The following is a 17,651-nucleotide window of genomic DNA, read 5'->3' as shown; positions in this document are numbered from 1 at the left end:
AAGCTGTTGCTTTATTATGACTGAAGAAAAAGCATAACTGAAGTCCTGAATAAATAATAATAAACTAAATAAAGTCTTATTATCTTAATGAATTAAATCTCATTTCTAGACAAGTTATTTTATTTACTGAAATAATTCTGTATCATTGATCATATATGTCATATATTGGTCATATTTTGTTTCAAGCATTTCTTTTCAAAAAGCACAATCATTTGTTCATGGAATAAAATACTGACAAATAAATTATCTTAATAAAATTAATAATATTATTATTCTTAATCTTATGATGAGAAAAAGAAAGAGAAAGAGAATAGCTGGCGTTGTGATGCTAACAGCTTTTTCTTCTTCTTCATTCTTTATGTTAGAAACAGCTGTAATTTCAGCTGCTGGAAAATCTGAGCAAGCCGAAGCTCCTACGACTCCTCCAGGTACGTCTTTATGATAATATGCTCTTTGATCAATAAAGGAACCTTTACTACTGTTTCACTCTTTACAACAACTAGAGAGAAAGCATCCAGGCCTCTGTTCTTATATCTGGAATCTGTGCTAGGATGTAACCCAGCAAAAAATGTTGGTGTAGTTATAGAGACAACACTGTGTGTGTTAATGCTGTTAGTAATCACTCTTATTCTCTTCATTATGTGGGAAACAGCGGAGACTACGCATTTCCGCCATGAAAAATCCACGTGAGTATAAAACCACAGTAAACAGAGTATCACAGAAGTCTGTAATGGCAGTACTTACTCTGCATCCAGAGACCCCTGGGACATCCAACAAGCATCTATCTAAAAATGAAGCCCTACGTTTTTCCATGGACGCACTGACCCCTGACTCTGAACATGTGTAATTTGAACCTCAGTTTCGGTGGTACTCCTTCAGTACTGGGTGGTTTGGCCTGCTAGTTAAATTATCCAGCTAGTCCTGAAAGCTGGCTACAGGTCCAAACACTACATTACCTGACACATCTGGACTTTCTGTCACTCCAGGACCAGGTGCGCGACTCAGAACCAAGTACATATAGTCAAAATTAACGCCAGACTAGCGTGAGCCTCAATAGTGTGAATGTGTAGCAGGGCCATGCAGAGGTTAGCTTAGCGAGTTGTCTACAGCCCCAAAACCACGCTTCATCTTTCTGTCCTTTTCAACACCAGTCGCTCAAGACATTCTCATCTAAACAATTATGAGTGTAAATAATGTAAATATTGGTCAGCTAGACTTGAGCACGTTCTATGGTGAACACAGTATCATCATGCTTACTCAGCTAACGCTGATCTGCTTCTCTCTCCTGACTTGCAGAGGTTTAACATTTATTTGATGATTGATTTTCAAATTGTGTTCCTTTAGTCTGTGACCCTGTAAGCAAACTGAACGCTGTGTTTAATAGTTTTTTTTTTTTTTTTTTTGGGGGGGGGGGGGGGTTGAAATAACACAGGATGAGATGGCACGGAAGCCACTAAACTTAAGATCTGTGCTACTTCCGTGAATCCCCTCACCTGATAATAAAGTATACCATGGTTATATTTCGAGACGGTCTGACAGTATAAAAAAAAGTGAATCCAGACCAACCCTAGCATGAATGCTTAATGTGCAACAGCAGATCTGAACGGAAATCAGCATCAGCATCACTCATCAACAGCAGGATTTGCAGCTCTGTGATTCACACCTGACGCTCAGCTTGTCTTCATTCAACCTGTGATTTTAAATCCTGTCTTGTTTTATGTTTTAGAGAGCAAGTGGAGTTCTGTACCACGCACACCTAAACACACAAATACTGAGATCTTGGAAGAACTGAGGGTTTATGAAGCTGAAACTTTATAGCTTTTGTTCCTGAGATGAAGGAGCTTGAAATGAGGGCAGATGAAGAGCTGCAGCAACTTGATTTTTACTATTTTATCTGCAATCTTCAGCAAATGTGTTCTTAATTGTTTAAAAGTGGTAGATATACTCTGTCTCTAAACACTTTCTAAGTGCCCTTTTATTGGGTGCTTTATCAAAAGCTTAGACACAAGTATCGTCACGTCACATTCCACAGGTGTAAAGGTGAGATAAGGGCACATATTTAAAGTGAATATGTATAGTGAATATTTACACATTCACTGTACATACACACACATATATACTCTCTATGTTATTAATATTGCACTGGTTTAAAGCTGTTCAAATGTACAGGTCTGATATCATCTGAAATGTTGACATTATTTAGGTGTGAATTCAGGTGTAGTGTGAGTGGGGAGAAGTCTTTGTGGGTGCTGTGTGGCTGAGCATACAAGTTCCAGTAAGGAAGTGCAGGGTGCAGAATGTGTTTGTATGGGAAAGAATGGAAATCTTGCATGATACCACTCCAACATTAGCGCAGACTATAAGACTATAAGACTTCTTATATCAAATGCACTGGTGACGTATCATCTAAAGTTCAGTAAAATCACATCTCATAATAATATCTGGCTAATTGTCAGCTCCTGTCCGCTCGGACGGGTGTTCATAGTTTTAAATCTCACCATCAGTCGTCATCATCTCCTGGGTTTTGTATAACTGTATTCTGTTATGTTATTTGTTCTGCTGGTGAACCATTAAAATATTACATGCTGTTAAAACTTCATCATCCATCCATCCATCCTCTTTTGCTCCTGGTTAGGGTCATGGTGGGTCGGGAGCCTACCTGAAATCACTGAACACGATCATTGACCATCCATCAGTCTTCTCATCTACTTCTTCCTAGTCAGGGTTCAACAAGATCTCATAAAATTTGTACATGTACACCACTAAAGTTATGGTTATGGTTAGGATTAGAGTTAGGGTAAGGTTAGGTTATGGTTATTGTTATGGTTGTGTGTAAAAAAAAAAAAAAAAAAAAAGGTGCACGTATTTGTCACTGTACAGTGTACACTGTACAGCGAAATGTGTCCTCGGCATTTAACCCATCTGGTAGTGAACACACACACACACACATGTTAGGGGCAGTGAGCACACACACACACACACACACACCCAGAGCGGTGGGCAGCCAACTCCAGCGCCCGGGGAGCAGAGAGGGTAAAGGGCCTTGCTCAAGGGCCCAACAGTGGCAGCTTGCCGAGCCCGGGAATCGAACCCACAACCCTGTTATCGATATCCCGGCGCTCTAACCGCTGAGCCACCACTGCCCCACTGTATGTGTAGTAGTTTAGGTTTAGTAGGTTAGGTTTAGAACTAGGATTAGGTGTAGGGGTTTAGGTGTAACAGGTTAAGTTTAGGTTTAGATGTAATAGATTAAGTTTAGTTCTAGGTTAAGGTGTACTAGGTTAAGTTTAGAACTAGGTTTAGGTGTAGTAGTTTAGGTTTGGTGTAATACATTATGTTTAGTACTAGGTTTAGGTGTAGTAGTTCAGGTTGAGGTGTAGTAGGTTAAGTTTAGGTGTACTAGGTTAAGTTTAGAACTAGGTTTAGGTGTAGTAGTTTGGGTTTTGGTTTAGTAGGTTAAGTCTAGAACTAGGTTTAGGTGGAGTAGTTTAGGTTTAGATGAAGTAGATTAAGTTTAGAACTAGGTTTAGGTGTAGTAGTTCAGGTTTGGTGTAATACATTATGTTTAGTACTAGGTTTAGGTGTAGTACTTCAGGTTGAGGTGTAGTAGGTTAAGTTTAGGTGTACTAGGTTAAGTTTAGAACTAGGTTTAGGTGTAGTAGTTTGGGTTTTGGTGTAGTAGTTTGGGTTTTGGTGTAGTAGGTTAAGTCTAGAACTAGGTTTAGGTGGAGTAGTTTAGGTTTAGATGAAGTAGATTAAGTTTAGAACTAGGTTTAGGTGTAGTAGTTTAGGTGTAGTAGGTTAAGTTTAGAACTAGGTTTAGGTGTAGTAGGTTAAGTTTAGAACTAGGTTTAGGTGAAGTAGTTTAGGTTTAGGTGTAGTAGTTTAGGTTTAGGTGTAATAGATTAAGTTTAGTACTAGGTTTAGGTGTAGTAGTTTAAGTTGAGGTGTAGTAGGTTAAGTTTAGGTGTAGTAGGTTAAGTTTAGAACCAGATTAGGTGTAGTACGTTAAGTCTAGAACTAGGTTTAGGTGTAGTAGGTTAGGTCTAGGTTTAAGTGTAAGAGTTCAGGTTTAGGTGTAGTAGATTAAGTTTAGAACTAGGTTTAGGTGTAGAAGGTTAAGTTTAGAACTAGGTTTAGGTGAAGTAGTTTAGGTTTAGGTGTAGTAGTTTAGGGTTAGGTGTAGTAGATTAAGTCTAGGTTAGGTGAAGCAGTTTAGGTTTAGGTGTAGTAGATTGGGATTTGATGTAGTAGGTTAAGTCTAGGTTAGGTGAAGTAGTGTAGGTTTAGGTGTAGTAGATTGGGGTTTGGTGTAGTAGGTTAAGTCTAGGTTAGGTGTAGTAGTTTAGGTTTAGGTGGTCAGATTCTTATATCGGAGGATACGTGTAAGTACATACGTAGTAAGTCCTTACCCTCAGAGTGTTGGGAGCACTGCTGTTGTTAGAGGGAGCCACAAACGGGTTTGAGAAAAGGGGAAGAAATTAATCAAAAATGTTAATAGTTTATACTAGTTCATAATAAATAAGTAACACATTCACATCGGATATCATGTCAATAGTAACACAAACATTCTTTTGCTAAATTTCTTCTGTTAGCTACAAATTTGCATGTAGATACAGACACACAGGATCTAAATTCAATATATTAGAGATTTCTTTGGTTTGTAGTTGGGATCTTTGGAATTCACTTAGTTGGTCCTTGCAGACCGTAAACCAGAGACTGGAAATACAGACACAGTGCAGTTAGTGTGGCTACATAAGTGTGCAAGTCAGAGCTCTTACACATTCACACTTCTAAGACCGTAAATAACACAAGCAACTGTGAGAAGAAGTGATACAAGTAAATCATGTGCAAAATGTTGACTCTGTTATTGTAATACTAAAGAAAGCTTAAACATGCTCTGAAAAGGGAAGTGTGTGTGCAAGGGGGTGTGTTTTATAATTTATCATTATCAATTCCTATCACGTTTTTATCATTTACCAAGGATATTTGTATTAAGTGATATAAGGGCAGAGTAATATGTAACCTTTTAACCTCTTAAATAGTCTATGGGCTGCTCACGAGCCAAAGGTGTTATTAAAAACTTTTATTACCAAATAATTGCCCCCCAGTTGGTACAGAAGTCCCTGTAGTTACTGTATAATACACCTTAGTGTGTAATAAGCCTTGCTGTGTAAAGGGGTTAATCAGCTAGGTACTTACACAGATATTTACCCGTATTTGTGTGTGTTCTGTATAAGGCCTATGTGTCAAGTTCCCGCCTAAATTTTGCTTTGCTTTGGCTAACTCAGCCTAGTGCCTACTTAGCTGACCCCTGTCCACCTTTTTCTGCCATGTCCACTTTCAAGAGTTTGTTTCTTCCGCCTTTGTGTTAGCATTTCTGCTCATTTGCTCAAATGGTTTCGTATTCATAGTAAAGGCAGTCTAAAATATGCTTCTGCTGCGGACACTGATCATAAAGTAGCTAGCTATGCAAACACACCATTCCAGCAGGCTATCTGACATTATTTAGAGGCATTTAGAGCATAGCAAGCCAGCTTTCCAACACAACACAAGCAGATCTGAGGGATGTGGATCTTCATATAACTTCCATATAATCCAACTCTTAACTATTAATCTTCTAATTGCTGCAGTTAATATTTTTATTATTACTATAAAATTCTATAGTTTCATTAAGCATAACCTAAGCATAACATTTCGTCCTGTCTACCTACCTGTCTGTCTAGCTATCTATCTATCTACCCACATATAAATGTCTGTCTGTCTATTTGTCTAAATATATAATGTCTGTCTCTCTGTCTATCTATCTATCTATCTATCTATCTACATACATATAAATGTCTGTCTGTCTATCTCTCTTTTTATTACATAAAAAAACAAACAAAGCACTAAACAGGAAGAGCTCTGTATTTGAGCTGCTTCTCTCAGACACAGGAAGAGTATTTGTCGTTGGAGACTCTTACAGAAACATGGGCTTCTACTCTCTCAGCAGTTCTTTAATTCTCCTTGTGTTTCTGCTCTTCATCTCAGGTAAGATCAATCCTGCATCCCTCCTGTACACTGGCTGTGTGTTCTACACACCTTCACTGCTTTAAACATGCTGTTATTAACCCTTTATTACACAGTGTTTCCTCATGAGCGTGAACTCACTGTCCTGTCTTTATGTTCTGCTCAGAAATTATATTTAATAACAGTGAAAAGATTCAGAATGAAGGAATGAATTACCAATTACCAAAGAATAAACCAGTAAAAAGCTTTTTATTGTATTTTTATTGGGTCACACCTCCTCCTCCTGGTGGGCATGTTCAGACCTCAGCTCCTTCTGAAAGACATTTGTATCCATCCAGTATCTTATACCTGAGGTTATGGTGCTGAAAATTGTGTATATATGTGTGTAGGCCAGAATAATAGATATATCCAGCAGCAAGTGTCATTACAACAGTTACTAGATGCAGCTACGCGATCATGAGCCAGTGTTGGGGTGGAGAACTTTTCAATTTTTTATTTCTAAAAAAAAGTTTAAAATATCCAATAAATTTTGTTTCACTTCACAATTGTGTTCCACCTGTTGTTGATTCTTCACAAAAAATTACAATTTCATTTCTTTATGTTTGAAGCCTGAGATGTGGCAAAATGTTGTTCAAAGTTCAAAAGGGGCCGAATACATTTGTATAGTATATATTACTGTATAGTAATACTATCATGAACTGTTTGACATATTCTGGAGTTCTGCTGTTCTTTTTTCAACTTGCAGATTCTGAGAGCGTGAAGACACTGAAGAATTTAGCTGTAAGAAGAGGAGGATCTCTCAGTGTTCCATGTTTGTATGATGAGAAATACAAATCCAACCGTAAATACTGGTGTAGAGGGTATTACTGGTCCTCATGTAGAATAGTAGCCCACACAGACCAACGTACAAAAACTACATCCGTCACTGATCATCCAACCCAGAATATGTTTACTGTGAAACTGAACAGCCTCCAAGACTCGGACTCTGGATATTATTGGTGTGCTGTGGAAATTGGTGAAATTGGGACTCCAGATGACCGGGATTACGTGGATCTGACGGTCAGTGCAGGTAAGAAGTCTCTCTGTGTGAAGCAGAACATGTTCACTGTAGCTTAAGGCTTGTAAGACGTGTCTCTAATGATGGAGTTTGTGTTTCCTCCACTCCTTCTCTGCTCTTCATTCAGATCCTGCTGTGAGGGTGGAGAACAGCAGTGTGAGTGGTCAGGAAGGGGGCAGTGTCAGTGTCCAGTGTTTCTACAGTGCTGGATATAAGAATGAAGAGAAGAAGTGGTGCAGATTTAAAGACTGGAGCTGCAACACATTCTCGAATTCAGCAGTGAAGATCAGTGATGATGGGAGGAGATCCTTCAGAGTGGAGATGAGTGGACTGCAGAAGAGTGATGCTGGCTGGTACTGGTTCAGTGCAGGAGATGTGGGAGTTACTGTTCACCTCACCGTCACTGAAAGACCTACCAGTAAGATCATATGTATCAGAAATAGCTGCTGATCATCATGCTGTAATGTTGTAGCACTAACATCCACTGGCTTCTCCTTTTCTACAGCAACAACAGCTGCAACTACAGATACCACCACCCAGGCAACCAGCACCAGTGAGTTCACCTCAGATACCTTCATCAACTGTGTCTCAGATACTGGTTCAGTGTAGGAGATGTGATAGAAGAATTCTATCATTAGCCTGTTTTGTCTTTTCTCATGCTAGTGACAGTGGAGAGGTCAACTTCAGCTCACAGGAACACCAAGGGAACTGTGAATCCAAGAAACTCTCTAGGTATGCTCACATCCCCTTCTCTTAAAAGTATGTAAAAGGACAGGGGCTCCAAGCGATGCAGTGGACTAAGGCACTGCCACTATGATCTGAGGATTGCTGGGAGGTTCGATTCCCAGGTCATGCTGTTTGCCATCAGCAGCCAGAGCCAGAGAAAGCACAATTGGCCTTGCTCTCTCAGGGGTGGATTAGTGCCACTTCCTCCCCACATCACTCCTAGTGTGATGTTGGTCAGCACAGGCGTCTGTTAGCTGTTGTATCTGAGCTGGGAAGCCTCAGAGAGTGCTCTCTGCCTAACCATGCTGCATCAGCAGGAGTTTGAAAAGAGGTGGGGGCTAGCTTCACACGTGCCACCCCTCTTCAGCCTAGATTTAAGATGATCCCACTCTCCAAGTTATCATTTCAGCAGTGCAATATTGATTTATATATTTTTAAAGCAGTGTATCATACAAAAGACAACTTTTATTTGAGTTTGTTTGTATGCATTTGTTGATTGATTGTATATTATTGCATGGGAACAATTACGGCAGTTTCTTGTACTGAGAAAATGGAGATTTTAAAGTCTCACTATCTGGATGTACAGAAACAGTGAGAGAGAATGTCTGACTATTTATTCTTTATGTTAGAAACAGCTGTAACTTCAACTACTGAAAAATCTGAGCAAGCTCCTACGACTCCTCCAGGTACGTCTTTATGATAATATGCTCTTTGATCAATAAAGGAACCTTTACTACTGTTTCACTCTTTACAATAACGAGAGAGAAAACTTCCAGGCTTCTGTTCTTATATCTGGTATCTGTGCTGGGATGTAATCCAGCATGTTATTGTGGGGGCTGTGTTTGTTAAAATTGCTGGATTCTGATTTCAGACTGTGGAATATCCCTAAAGTAGAAAATGATCATGTTGGTGTAGTTATAGAGACAACACTGTTTGTGTGTTAATGCTGTAAGTAATCACTCTTACTCTCTTCATTATGTGGGGAACAGCAGAAACTATGCATTCCCGCCATGGAAAATCAACGTGAGTATAAAACCACAGTAAATAAAGAATCACAGAATTGTAACAGTACTGGCAGTACTTACACTGCAAATAGAGGCTTCTAAGGCTTGTTGCACAGACAGGTCTTAAGTAAGATGGTCTTAACAGCTAAGTCACTTGTAGATAAGACCAATTTCAGAGGGGACTTCACTCACATTACACTGACCAGGGCTACACATACATGTAACCAAGACAAGAATCTGATTAGTTGATAAGCAGCCTGATTTACTAAGCAAGATTATTGTGATGGCAAGACGATGGCTAGAGCATCATTCATGTCTGACAATCAGCTTGTCTTTGTTTTATGTTTCAGAGAGCTAGTGGAGTTCTGTACCACAAACCCCTAAACATACAAATGCTGTGATCCTGGAAGAGCCAAGAATTTATGAAGCTGAATCTCTGTAGCTTTTGTTTCATGAGATGGAGGATCTAGAAATGAGGGCAAGAAAGAGCTACACCAACTACTCACACTTAGAATATGTTTATTTGAAATCTTATTTGCAATCTTTAGTGGTAGTGGAAGATAGGGGGGCCCTGAGTGTTCATGCTGGTAGCCATCGGCAACCGGAGCCTGAGAGAGCACAATTGGCCTTGCTCTCTTCAGGGTGGGTAGATGGCTCCCTTTCCCCTTACTCTCCAAAGCTGGCTGGCTGATGCATCAGAGCCGGGTACACCGTGCTTTCCTCAGAGTGTGTTGGCTGCCTGGTGACGTTGCATCAGCAGCAGTTTAGAAAAAAAAATGTCAATGTGTCAAAGGATGCTGGGGTTGGTCGTCACCCTCCCAGTGTCGGGAGCATTGCATGCGATAGTGGGAGAATATGTAAGGGTTGGGTAATTGGTGATCCAAATTGGGGAGAAAATTGGTAAAGAATCTGAAGTCTGAAAATTGGTGGATAGACTCTCGCTTTACTCCATGACCTCACAAACCTCTGTCTTGATGACTCCTTTTATTGGTTGCTCTATCAAAAGCCTAGTTAGTCAGACTGTAACAGATAAATAGAGTTTTTTTCCATCTCTTTTATTCATTTTATTTGCTTGTTTTCAACTTGTTCAACTACTATTAATAACAACTAACGTTAATCATTTCCAAAGCAGCTACTTTCCAGGAAAGAAAAACTAATTCTGTGTTATTGACTTTGAATGTTTGAAAGTCATTTGTACAATTTATATTGCTCTATTAGTCTGATGAGCAGTCCCAGTTGGATGAGCAGTCGGATGACTGGATGGATCTCGATGTTTAAGATTTGGTTTGCTTGTCTTGCAGTCTGAGCAGTCTTGTGAGCAGATTTTCTTAACAAAAATAAACAAACTGTATTGTCCACGTCTTCCCTCTGTCTTCATGTATTATCCATCAGGTCACTTGCACTGCAGAATCACATCTGTGCACACCTGTAATCATAACAGAAAGACAGGTGGTTAAAATGTGTAAAAAAAATAATAAAAAAAAGCACTAAAGCGTATAATCAATAGCCACAGCTGTTTTTTGTGTCCTGACCCTGAGTCTAAGGCTCGTTCACACATCACAAGATATTACAATATATATATATTTCCCTCTGTATTGGATAATATTCTCATTCACACAGACACTAAAATGCTTGCATGAACATGGTATCACTGTACATCATTAGGAGAAACATCAAAACACCACAAAGAAGGAAGAAGAAAACACTGAGGTTTAATCCCAAATGACACACTACTCCCTATGTAGTGCACTATGTAAGTCATGAAATTACAGATCGTAAATCTATACAGAGCGTTATATATCTGTAATAGAACAGTAGTTACATTCATCATCATCATCATCATCATGATCATCATCATCATCATCATCTTGCCACTTGATCCAGTTCAGGGTTGCCGTGGCAGTAGGGTGAGCACAGGTAGCCAGAAATCCCTGTCCTCAGCTATTTCTAACAGCTCCAGTCCATAAATATCACAAACAGGAGCGGAGACAAGGCACAGCCCTGACCGAGTCCAACGTCAACACTGAACAAGCTTGACCTTGTGCCAAGAATACAGGTGCAACTTAGACACCAGGAGTACAAGGACTAAACAGCTCGCTTCAGCAACACCGGCACCCCATATTTCCCTGAGTACCTCCCGCAAGATGTCATAAGCCTTCTACAAGTCCACGTAGACAGCAGTGGTAAACTCCCATGTCCCCTCAACTATCTAAGAGAGCCTCATTGCTCCTCCATCATCTGAGGTTCAACTAAGCAAGGGGACTGGAGAGTGGCTACAAACTACTGAGGCATCACCCTTCTCCCTGGGAAAGTTTATGCCAGGGTCCTGGAAAGGAGAATCCGTCCTAAAGTAGATGCTGTTTTATGACTTACGTAGTTCACTATATAGGGTGTAAGGAGGTATTTAAGATCCAGCCAGAAACATGCATGCGTTGTAATGCATCCACCTGGAAAGCTGTAGGTGTTTCTGGCAAAGCCCAGTTTTCAGTGACCTGTCGTGTGGACATAAAATATCCGAATACCTGTGAACAAGGCCTGAGAGTCTGTGAAGCACAGATCACCTCGTCATCTTCTGCTGCTGGTTTTACTTCTAGGAGCTATTCTTCCAAGAACCTCCATCAAAGCTTCACACTGTACTTCTCAATAACACTCACTGTCTTTAACCCGCTAACACCCTCAAGACGGTCACGTGATCATAACAGCGAGGTGTTACTGGTGTCAATGGCTGTACATTTCTCAGTTTACTCACAGTTTTATTTTAGAGCTTTTCTTACAGAGCTGTAGGTCACATGGTTTTCTGGAGCTGGTGGAGATGAAGGCTGTGAACACAAATAACGCATAATAACTGCTGAAAGACTGAAAGACTTTTAAATTATGTCAAGCTCAACCTGATACCAATACTGGTATTTCAGCAAAAACCCTGTATCTCCATTTTTCTTTGCTTCACTCTTTCACATAATGTGAATCTGGCAGTTCTTACCACTGTGTCTGAATATTATTACCAATCAAAATGCTCCAAAATGGCTTGGAATAAGATCTTTTTGCACTGCCATCCATTAAAAGTCAAGAATGCATTTTCCTTCTTCTGTAAAGTTGCTATTTTGGAGATACAAGGTTTACACAGCTGTAGGTGTGTATATGGCTGTATATTTTGGAGTTAACTCACAGTTTTGTTTTTGGGAGCTTTTCTTACAGAGCTGTAGGTCACATCGTCTTCTGGAGCTGGTGGAGATGAACGCTGTGGACACAATTAACAATTATAACTTTTTTATTTTAACCTTTCAGTTCTCAAATACTGTTTATATGTAGTCCGGCTAATACTGTATTTGAACAAAAACCTTGTATCTCTTTGTGTCTCCTGGATTCATCTCAAAACCCACATAACTGTTTAGGATGTCTCACAGAGGACAAACATGAAGTTCAACTAGCTTGAGTGCTCAATCACCACCCACACCAATGTTCTCGAACATCTAGAGAGTGTCCAGAAACTTGTGCTACTGCTCCTGTCCTCCCCCGGAGGAACATCAAGGAGGAATCAAGGAGAGGAAAAGAGTAGGAGGAATGGAGAGAATGAGCAGTAACTCATTCTACAGATACGGGACAGCTGATTCCTTTCAAATATGAGCATAATGCCTTTAGCACACACCCCTAATCCTCCCAAGCCAATCGCAGTTGCTGCACAGGTCCAGCTCATGTACGGTCATTCTTACCATTTATTTATGTTAATTGTGAATGTTTACACACCTGCTTATTACAGAGATGCATTGAACAACAGAATCTGACTGTGCTTCTTGCTAAAGCTTTGATGGCAGTTAATGCCTTCTCGTACGCTCTGGGTGTGGACACAGTGATGTCCCTCTAAAATCTTTAAAAGACTTCCTGGGTAGCATACTCTCATGTATCCTCGCCTGCAAGCTTCTTTGATAGGTATTTTAAGTGGCTTCTTTCGAATTTCTGGACGCACACATACCTCCCTGCAGGTTCCAGCTCCAACCTAAAACACCCAATCATGAATTTCTGAGGGCACAAATTAGTTGGATCAGGTGGGAGGATTAGGGCTGGCTTCGAAGCCTGCATGAAGTTAGCAGGGTTAGAGACCACAGAGCTGAACTGATGTTTAGTAAGACTGAAGAACCTCAGTCAAAGAACCTCAGTCAAAGCCACTTCTCAAAAACACATAAACAACACGCTGTCTTTAACTGGCTAACACCCTCTAAACTATGTTGGAGTCTACTCACAGTTTTATTTTTGGGTGCCTTTCTTACAGAGCTGTAGGTCACATCATTTTCTGGAGCTGGTAGAGATGAAGTCTGTGGACACAATTAAGCCATGATAACACAGTCTCTTAATGTTTCACTTCTTAAATACTGTTTATATGATGTCAGGCCCAACCGATATATTAAAAAATAATACAGATACTGGCATTTGAGCAAAAACCGTCTCTCAGTTTTTGCCGTTTCTCACGTTAACCCATGGACCAAATTTTTGGTTCCCAGTTGGGCTTCCTATACAGGCCTCACATGGGCATGTTAGCTGAGTATTGGCCAATAATAGTCTTCTTGTTTAATGACTCACTGAGCTGCATATCAGTGTGTCTTCAGTCATAGACATATAAAATAAACCCAACAAACACAAAAAAGGCTACACCCATGAAAGGGTCATCTTTTCCCCCACAGAAAATGATCTGTACTAACCCCTTCAGCCTGTGTTTGAACACAGTGAGAGCAGGACTGTGCCAGGCTGCATGGTGCCATCTATTAACCACAATACTAACCGTGTGAACTGCAGTGTCGCTGCTTCTCTCTCTGGCCTCTGACACATTTTCCTCTGTTAGAGAGAGATGGTGTGGGTTAAGTACATGCAGATTAGTCATTATTAACTCATTAGGTGTCCACTTTAGGTGCAGGTTTTGTCTACCACTTAAAGGTGCCGGATGCAGCTTTGGTACAGCACATGTTTTGTAAAATTCAGCGAATTCTTCCTCACGGCTTTCCTAGCTCTCTGGTTTGCGCGCTGAAAGAATGTCCAGTGTTCGTCTACAGCCCTGGCTCTGTAAACAGGGCCACAAACAAAGTGGCTCAAGCTGAGAAACACAACACTATTTCAGCCAATCAGCAACAGGGGGCGTTAATTCTTGAGAGCTGGACAGGAGGTGGGGTGCTGGGTAGACTGCATCTGACCACTTATCCTTTGGTTCATTGGACAGCTATTTTTAGCTAGCTAATATGCTGGCTAGCATCTCGCTGCTTGGTTGGTTTCATGGCCACAACACCAAGTGAAAAACTTATTATTAGAGTTATTAGTTGATCCGCTAGCTATCATCGCTAGCTAATATGCTAACTATGTGTGTTCAGATGTGCGGTCCGTTCTACATAGCTCAGCATGAATTTGCATCCAAAGCATGAAAAGGGATGAGGATGTTGCTCTATTTCTACTTTTACATTTTTTACATTTGTGTTTTGATAGATAATCACAAATTGCTTAGCAGCAGCAAATGTAGCGACAGTTTGTTAACTCACAACAATGCTAACGCAAAACAAGCTAAACCTAATTGCTTGCCAGGACATGTCAGGCCCAATCAAAATGAAAAAAAAGATACTGGCCCAAAAAATACTGCAATTTGAGCAAAAAAACGTATCTCAGTTTTTGCCGTTTTCCACTTTTTTACATAACGTGAATCTGGCAGTTTTTCTGAACACTGTGTGCAAATTTCATGACGAATGGACCAATTAAAATGCTCCAAAATGACTTGGAATAGACACTTTTTTGACTTCCATTAAAAGTTAGAAGGGGGTTTTCCTTCTTCTGTAAAGGTGCTATTTTGGGAGAGGTGTGTCATTCTTCAGAATCGTAAACAGCGCCTTTAACAAACCACAAAACCTTCAAAGTATCATTAGAAGGCCTGTAAGAACACTGCAGACAGTGAATACTTACTGGATGTTTTTCTCAACATGCAGGTTAGAGGGCTGACCAGAAGCAGAAGCAGAAGTAGAACCAGACCTACAGCCAGAAGAACCCAGAAAAGCATAGCACCTCCGTCACTGCAGTGAATGAAGAAACACAGTGTGTGTAAGTTAGCATTGCTTACTATCACTGTGCTCACTGAAGCAAAAGCATCTAGTCATTCTGGCCTAAAACAGCATCCTCTGACTACATTACCCAGCATTCCTATGGCTAATCCGTCATACAACACTCAGAATTGCTAGTTTAGGCACATACACTATATGCTCAAATGTTTGTGGACACCCCCTTCTAATGAATGAATGTATGCACTTGCTACTTGAATTGCTGACACAGATGTGCAAATGATGTGCTTGTCTACTCCCTGTAGAGAAGTACTGCCAATAGATTAGGACTGCAGCAGATAAACATGACCCCCCCAGAGTAGGAATGTAGAGAAATTTGTTACATTTTTCTGAAACTCATAATTCTGCCTATTCGTACAGCACCATATCTCTAAGCTAAGATATTTCCAACAGTTCCAAAGCATAGACAGTAAAGAAGTCACATCACACTGTCCACGTCCGGTCTCTCACACTGTCCTTCACACTCTCATACATCATTGCAGAAAAGCCAGTAGTAGAAACAATGAGACCTTCAGTACTACTCACCCAACTTTGTTTTGAGTTTCAGTCCCATTTGTAGAACCTAGAAATCATTAAGAAAATGTATATTATATCTTAAATATTGTGTGTGTGTGTGTGTGTGTGTGTATATATATATATATATATATGGCCTAAAAAAAGCCATAAAAAAGGCCTAAAAAGCCAAGTGCAGGGCTTACACAGGAACATAAAGTCACCAAACTAGCCAAAACATTATGACCAACTGTCTAATATGCTGCTGTTCCTTTATGCGATTGCCAAAACAGCTCTAAAGGCGTCCTGTGGTAGCAGCAGATCCTGGTCCGAGTCCTGGAAGCTGTGAGGTGGACCTGCTGCAGATGGGACGTCGTGCACATGTATCCAGCTGGCCATGTGATAAAAACGTAAAAGAAAAAAGGACATGTGGGACCAGCCAATCTTTTTTCATTGCTCAACTCGCATGTCCATTGTAGGAGCTCTTTTGGCGGTGTATGGGGGTCAGCAGCCTATGGCCAGCGCTCTGCAAACGCATGGTCCTGCTGTGCATTCTTGCATTATTGTGGTGATTAAATGCTCAGTACTCAGGGAGGGGGGAGAGAGAGACTAATCAAACAAGTCCGCCATGACAGTTGACAAGACAACTTGGCTGTCGCTGTAGCGCCTTTGTGTTGCTTTATGAAAGGCAGACGAAGAAGCCAGGAGTTACTACAACCTTTGAAGTGAGTGGGTGCTAGGCTAAAAGCTAGCCCAGCCAACCAGCCACAGTCTCAGCTAGCTAACAGCACACCAAGAGGACACAGAAAGGACACTGAGGACACTAGCAACCTTGCAATTCAGAGAATCTAGTGACAACTGACAGAAAAATGTCCACAGGACAAAACTTATGAGTGTATTTAATGACCACAGGATGCAAGAGAGGCAGTTTTTGGAAAACTCTCCCATTTAGAAAGTCTTGGAGTTCCACATATGGGCATAACCACATGGCTCCGACTACATAATGAGGAAGCAACTTCAGTGGTCTATTCAGCCGGCAAAACTTTCATGCAGAAGTTATGTACTATTAAGGGCTGGACGATGATTTTTTTAAAAAGTACAATGAAGTAAAAGAAAGTAAAAAGAGAAGGAAACTGTGGTCGTACCTGAAATACTCTGATGGATGCTGGTTCTCTGGGAGGTGGTAACTGTAGTTGCAGCTGTTGTTGCTGTAGAAAAGGAGAAGCCAGTGGATGTTAGTGCTACAACATTACAGCATGATGATTCACAGCCATTTCTGATGAATATCAACTTACTGGTAGGTTTTTCAGTGACATTGAGGTGAACAGTAACTCCCACATCTCCTGCACTGCACCAGTACCAGCCAGCATCTCTCTTCTGCAGTCCACTCATCTCCACTCTGAAGGATCCTGTTCCATAGTCAGCAACCAGCACTGCTGAACTCTGAGATGTATTAGTTCTCCCCCCAGAATAGCAGGTGCTGTCTTTAAATCTGCACCACTTCTTCTCTTTATTCTTATATTCAGCACCATAGAAACACTGGACACTGACACTGCCCCCTTCCTGACCACTCACTCTGCTGTTCTCCACCCTCACAGCAGGATCTGAATGAAGAGTAGAGAAGGAGTGGAGGAAACACAAACTCCATCATTAGAGACACGTCCTACAAGCCTTAAGCTACAGTGAACATGTTCTGCTTCACACAGAGAGACTTCTTACCTGCACTGACCGTCAGATCCACGTAATCCCGGTCATCTGGAGTCCCAATCCCACCAATTTTCACAGCACACCAATAATATCCAGAGTCCGAGTCTTGGAGGCTGTTCAGTTCCACAGTAAACATATTCTGGGTTGGATGATCAGTGACGGATGTTCCTCCACTTGTGTCTGTGTAGGCTACTATTCCACATGAGATCCAGAAATGCCCTCTACACCAGTATTTATGGTTTAATTTGTGCTGCTTATCATAAAAACATGGAACACTGAGAGATCCTCCTCTTCTCACAGCTAATTTCTTCAGTGTCCTCACGCTCTCAGAATCTGCAGAGAAGAAGACGAGTTATACAACAGCTTCACTCCAGACCTTTAACCACTACCAGAATGAAACATTCACAAATGTGAAAAGTAACAGTATTAAAAAAGTAAACAGGATTAGTGGTATAATATGGGATACAAAGCACAGGAGTGATGCAGGATTGAACTTACCTGAGATGAAGAGCAGAAACACAAGGAGAATTAAAGAACTGCTGAGAGAGTAGAAGCCCATGTTTCTGTAAG

The 17,651-nt window shown here is 40.7% G+C and overlaps 3 protein-coding genes across 5 annotated transcripts in view; 2 read left to right on the top strand and 1 right to left on the bottom strand.

Moving 5' to 3' along the window:
• LOC140545551 (polymeric immunoglobulin receptor-like) overlaps positions 1-2,594 on the top strand; it is a 5,245-nt gene extending 2,651 nt beyond the window's left edge. The window contains exons 4-7 of one of the 2 annotated variants that reach the window (XR_011978271.1): positions 366-428; positions 653-686; positions 1,727-2,040; positions 2,079-2,594. Coding sequence is in view for 1 of the 2 variants with exons in the window: in XM_072668359.1 (XP_072524460.1) it covers positions 366-428; positions 653-686; positions 1,727-1,760 (131 nt within the window). In the remaining variant the exon portion in view is untranslated. Of the gene's footprint in view, positions 1-365; positions 429-652; positions 687-1,726 lie in introns of both variants that reach the window. The other variant, XM_072668359.1, reaches the window with a different exon arrangement.
• Positions 1-10,134, top strand: part of LOC140546208 (polymeric immunoglobulin receptor-like) — a 26,195-nt gene extending 16,061 nt beyond the window's left edge. The window contains exons 16-20 of the mRNA XM_072669436.1: positions 7,572-7,619; positions 7,730-7,798; positions 8,422-8,478; positions 8,782-8,815; positions 9,147-10,134. Coding sequence (XP_072525537.1) covers positions 7,572-7,619; positions 7,730-7,798; positions 8,422-8,478; positions 8,782-8,815; positions 9,147-9,180 — 242 coding nt within the window. The 3' untranslated portion in view covers positions 9,181-10,134. The remainder of the gene's footprint in view (positions 1-7,571; positions 7,620-7,729; positions 7,799-8,421; positions 8,479-8,781; positions 8,816-9,146) is intronic.
• Positions 9,310-17,651, bottom strand: LOC140545545 (polymeric immunoglobulin receptor-like). 2 transcript variants are annotated; one of them, XM_072668348.1, is made up of 11 exons: positions 17,580-17,651; positions 17,094-17,414; positions 16,670-16,978; positions 16,520-16,582; positions 15,408-15,444; positions 14,731-14,837; positions 13,571-13,623; positions 13,035-13,106; positions 11,963-12,034; positions 11,546-11,615; positions 9,310-10,222 (listed from the first exon to the last, which is right to left on the bottom strand). In XM_072668348.1, exons 1-10 carry the CDS (start codon positions 17,638-17,640, stop codon positions 11,550-11,552), a joined length of 1,161 nt encoding a protein of 386 aa, XP_072524449.1. In that variant the 5' UTR covers positions 17,641-17,651; the 3' UTR covers positions 9,310-10,222; positions 11,546-11,549. The 2 variants fall into 2 exon arrangements, with proteins under 2 accessions (XP_072524449.1, XP_072524450.1); XM_072668349.1 differs by lacking the exon at positions 9,310-10,222 and having other exon boundaries at positions 11,558-11,599.

This window comes from Salminus brasiliensis, chromosome 23 (genome assembly GCF_030463535.1).
Source record: "Salminus brasiliensis chromosome 23, fSalBra1.hap2, whole genome shotgun sequence".
Lineage (NCBI taxonomy): Eukaryota > Metazoa > Chordata > Actinopteri > Characiformes > Bryconidae > Salminus > Salminus brasiliensis.
This window is presented reverse-complemented; position numbering and strand designations above follow the sequence as displayed.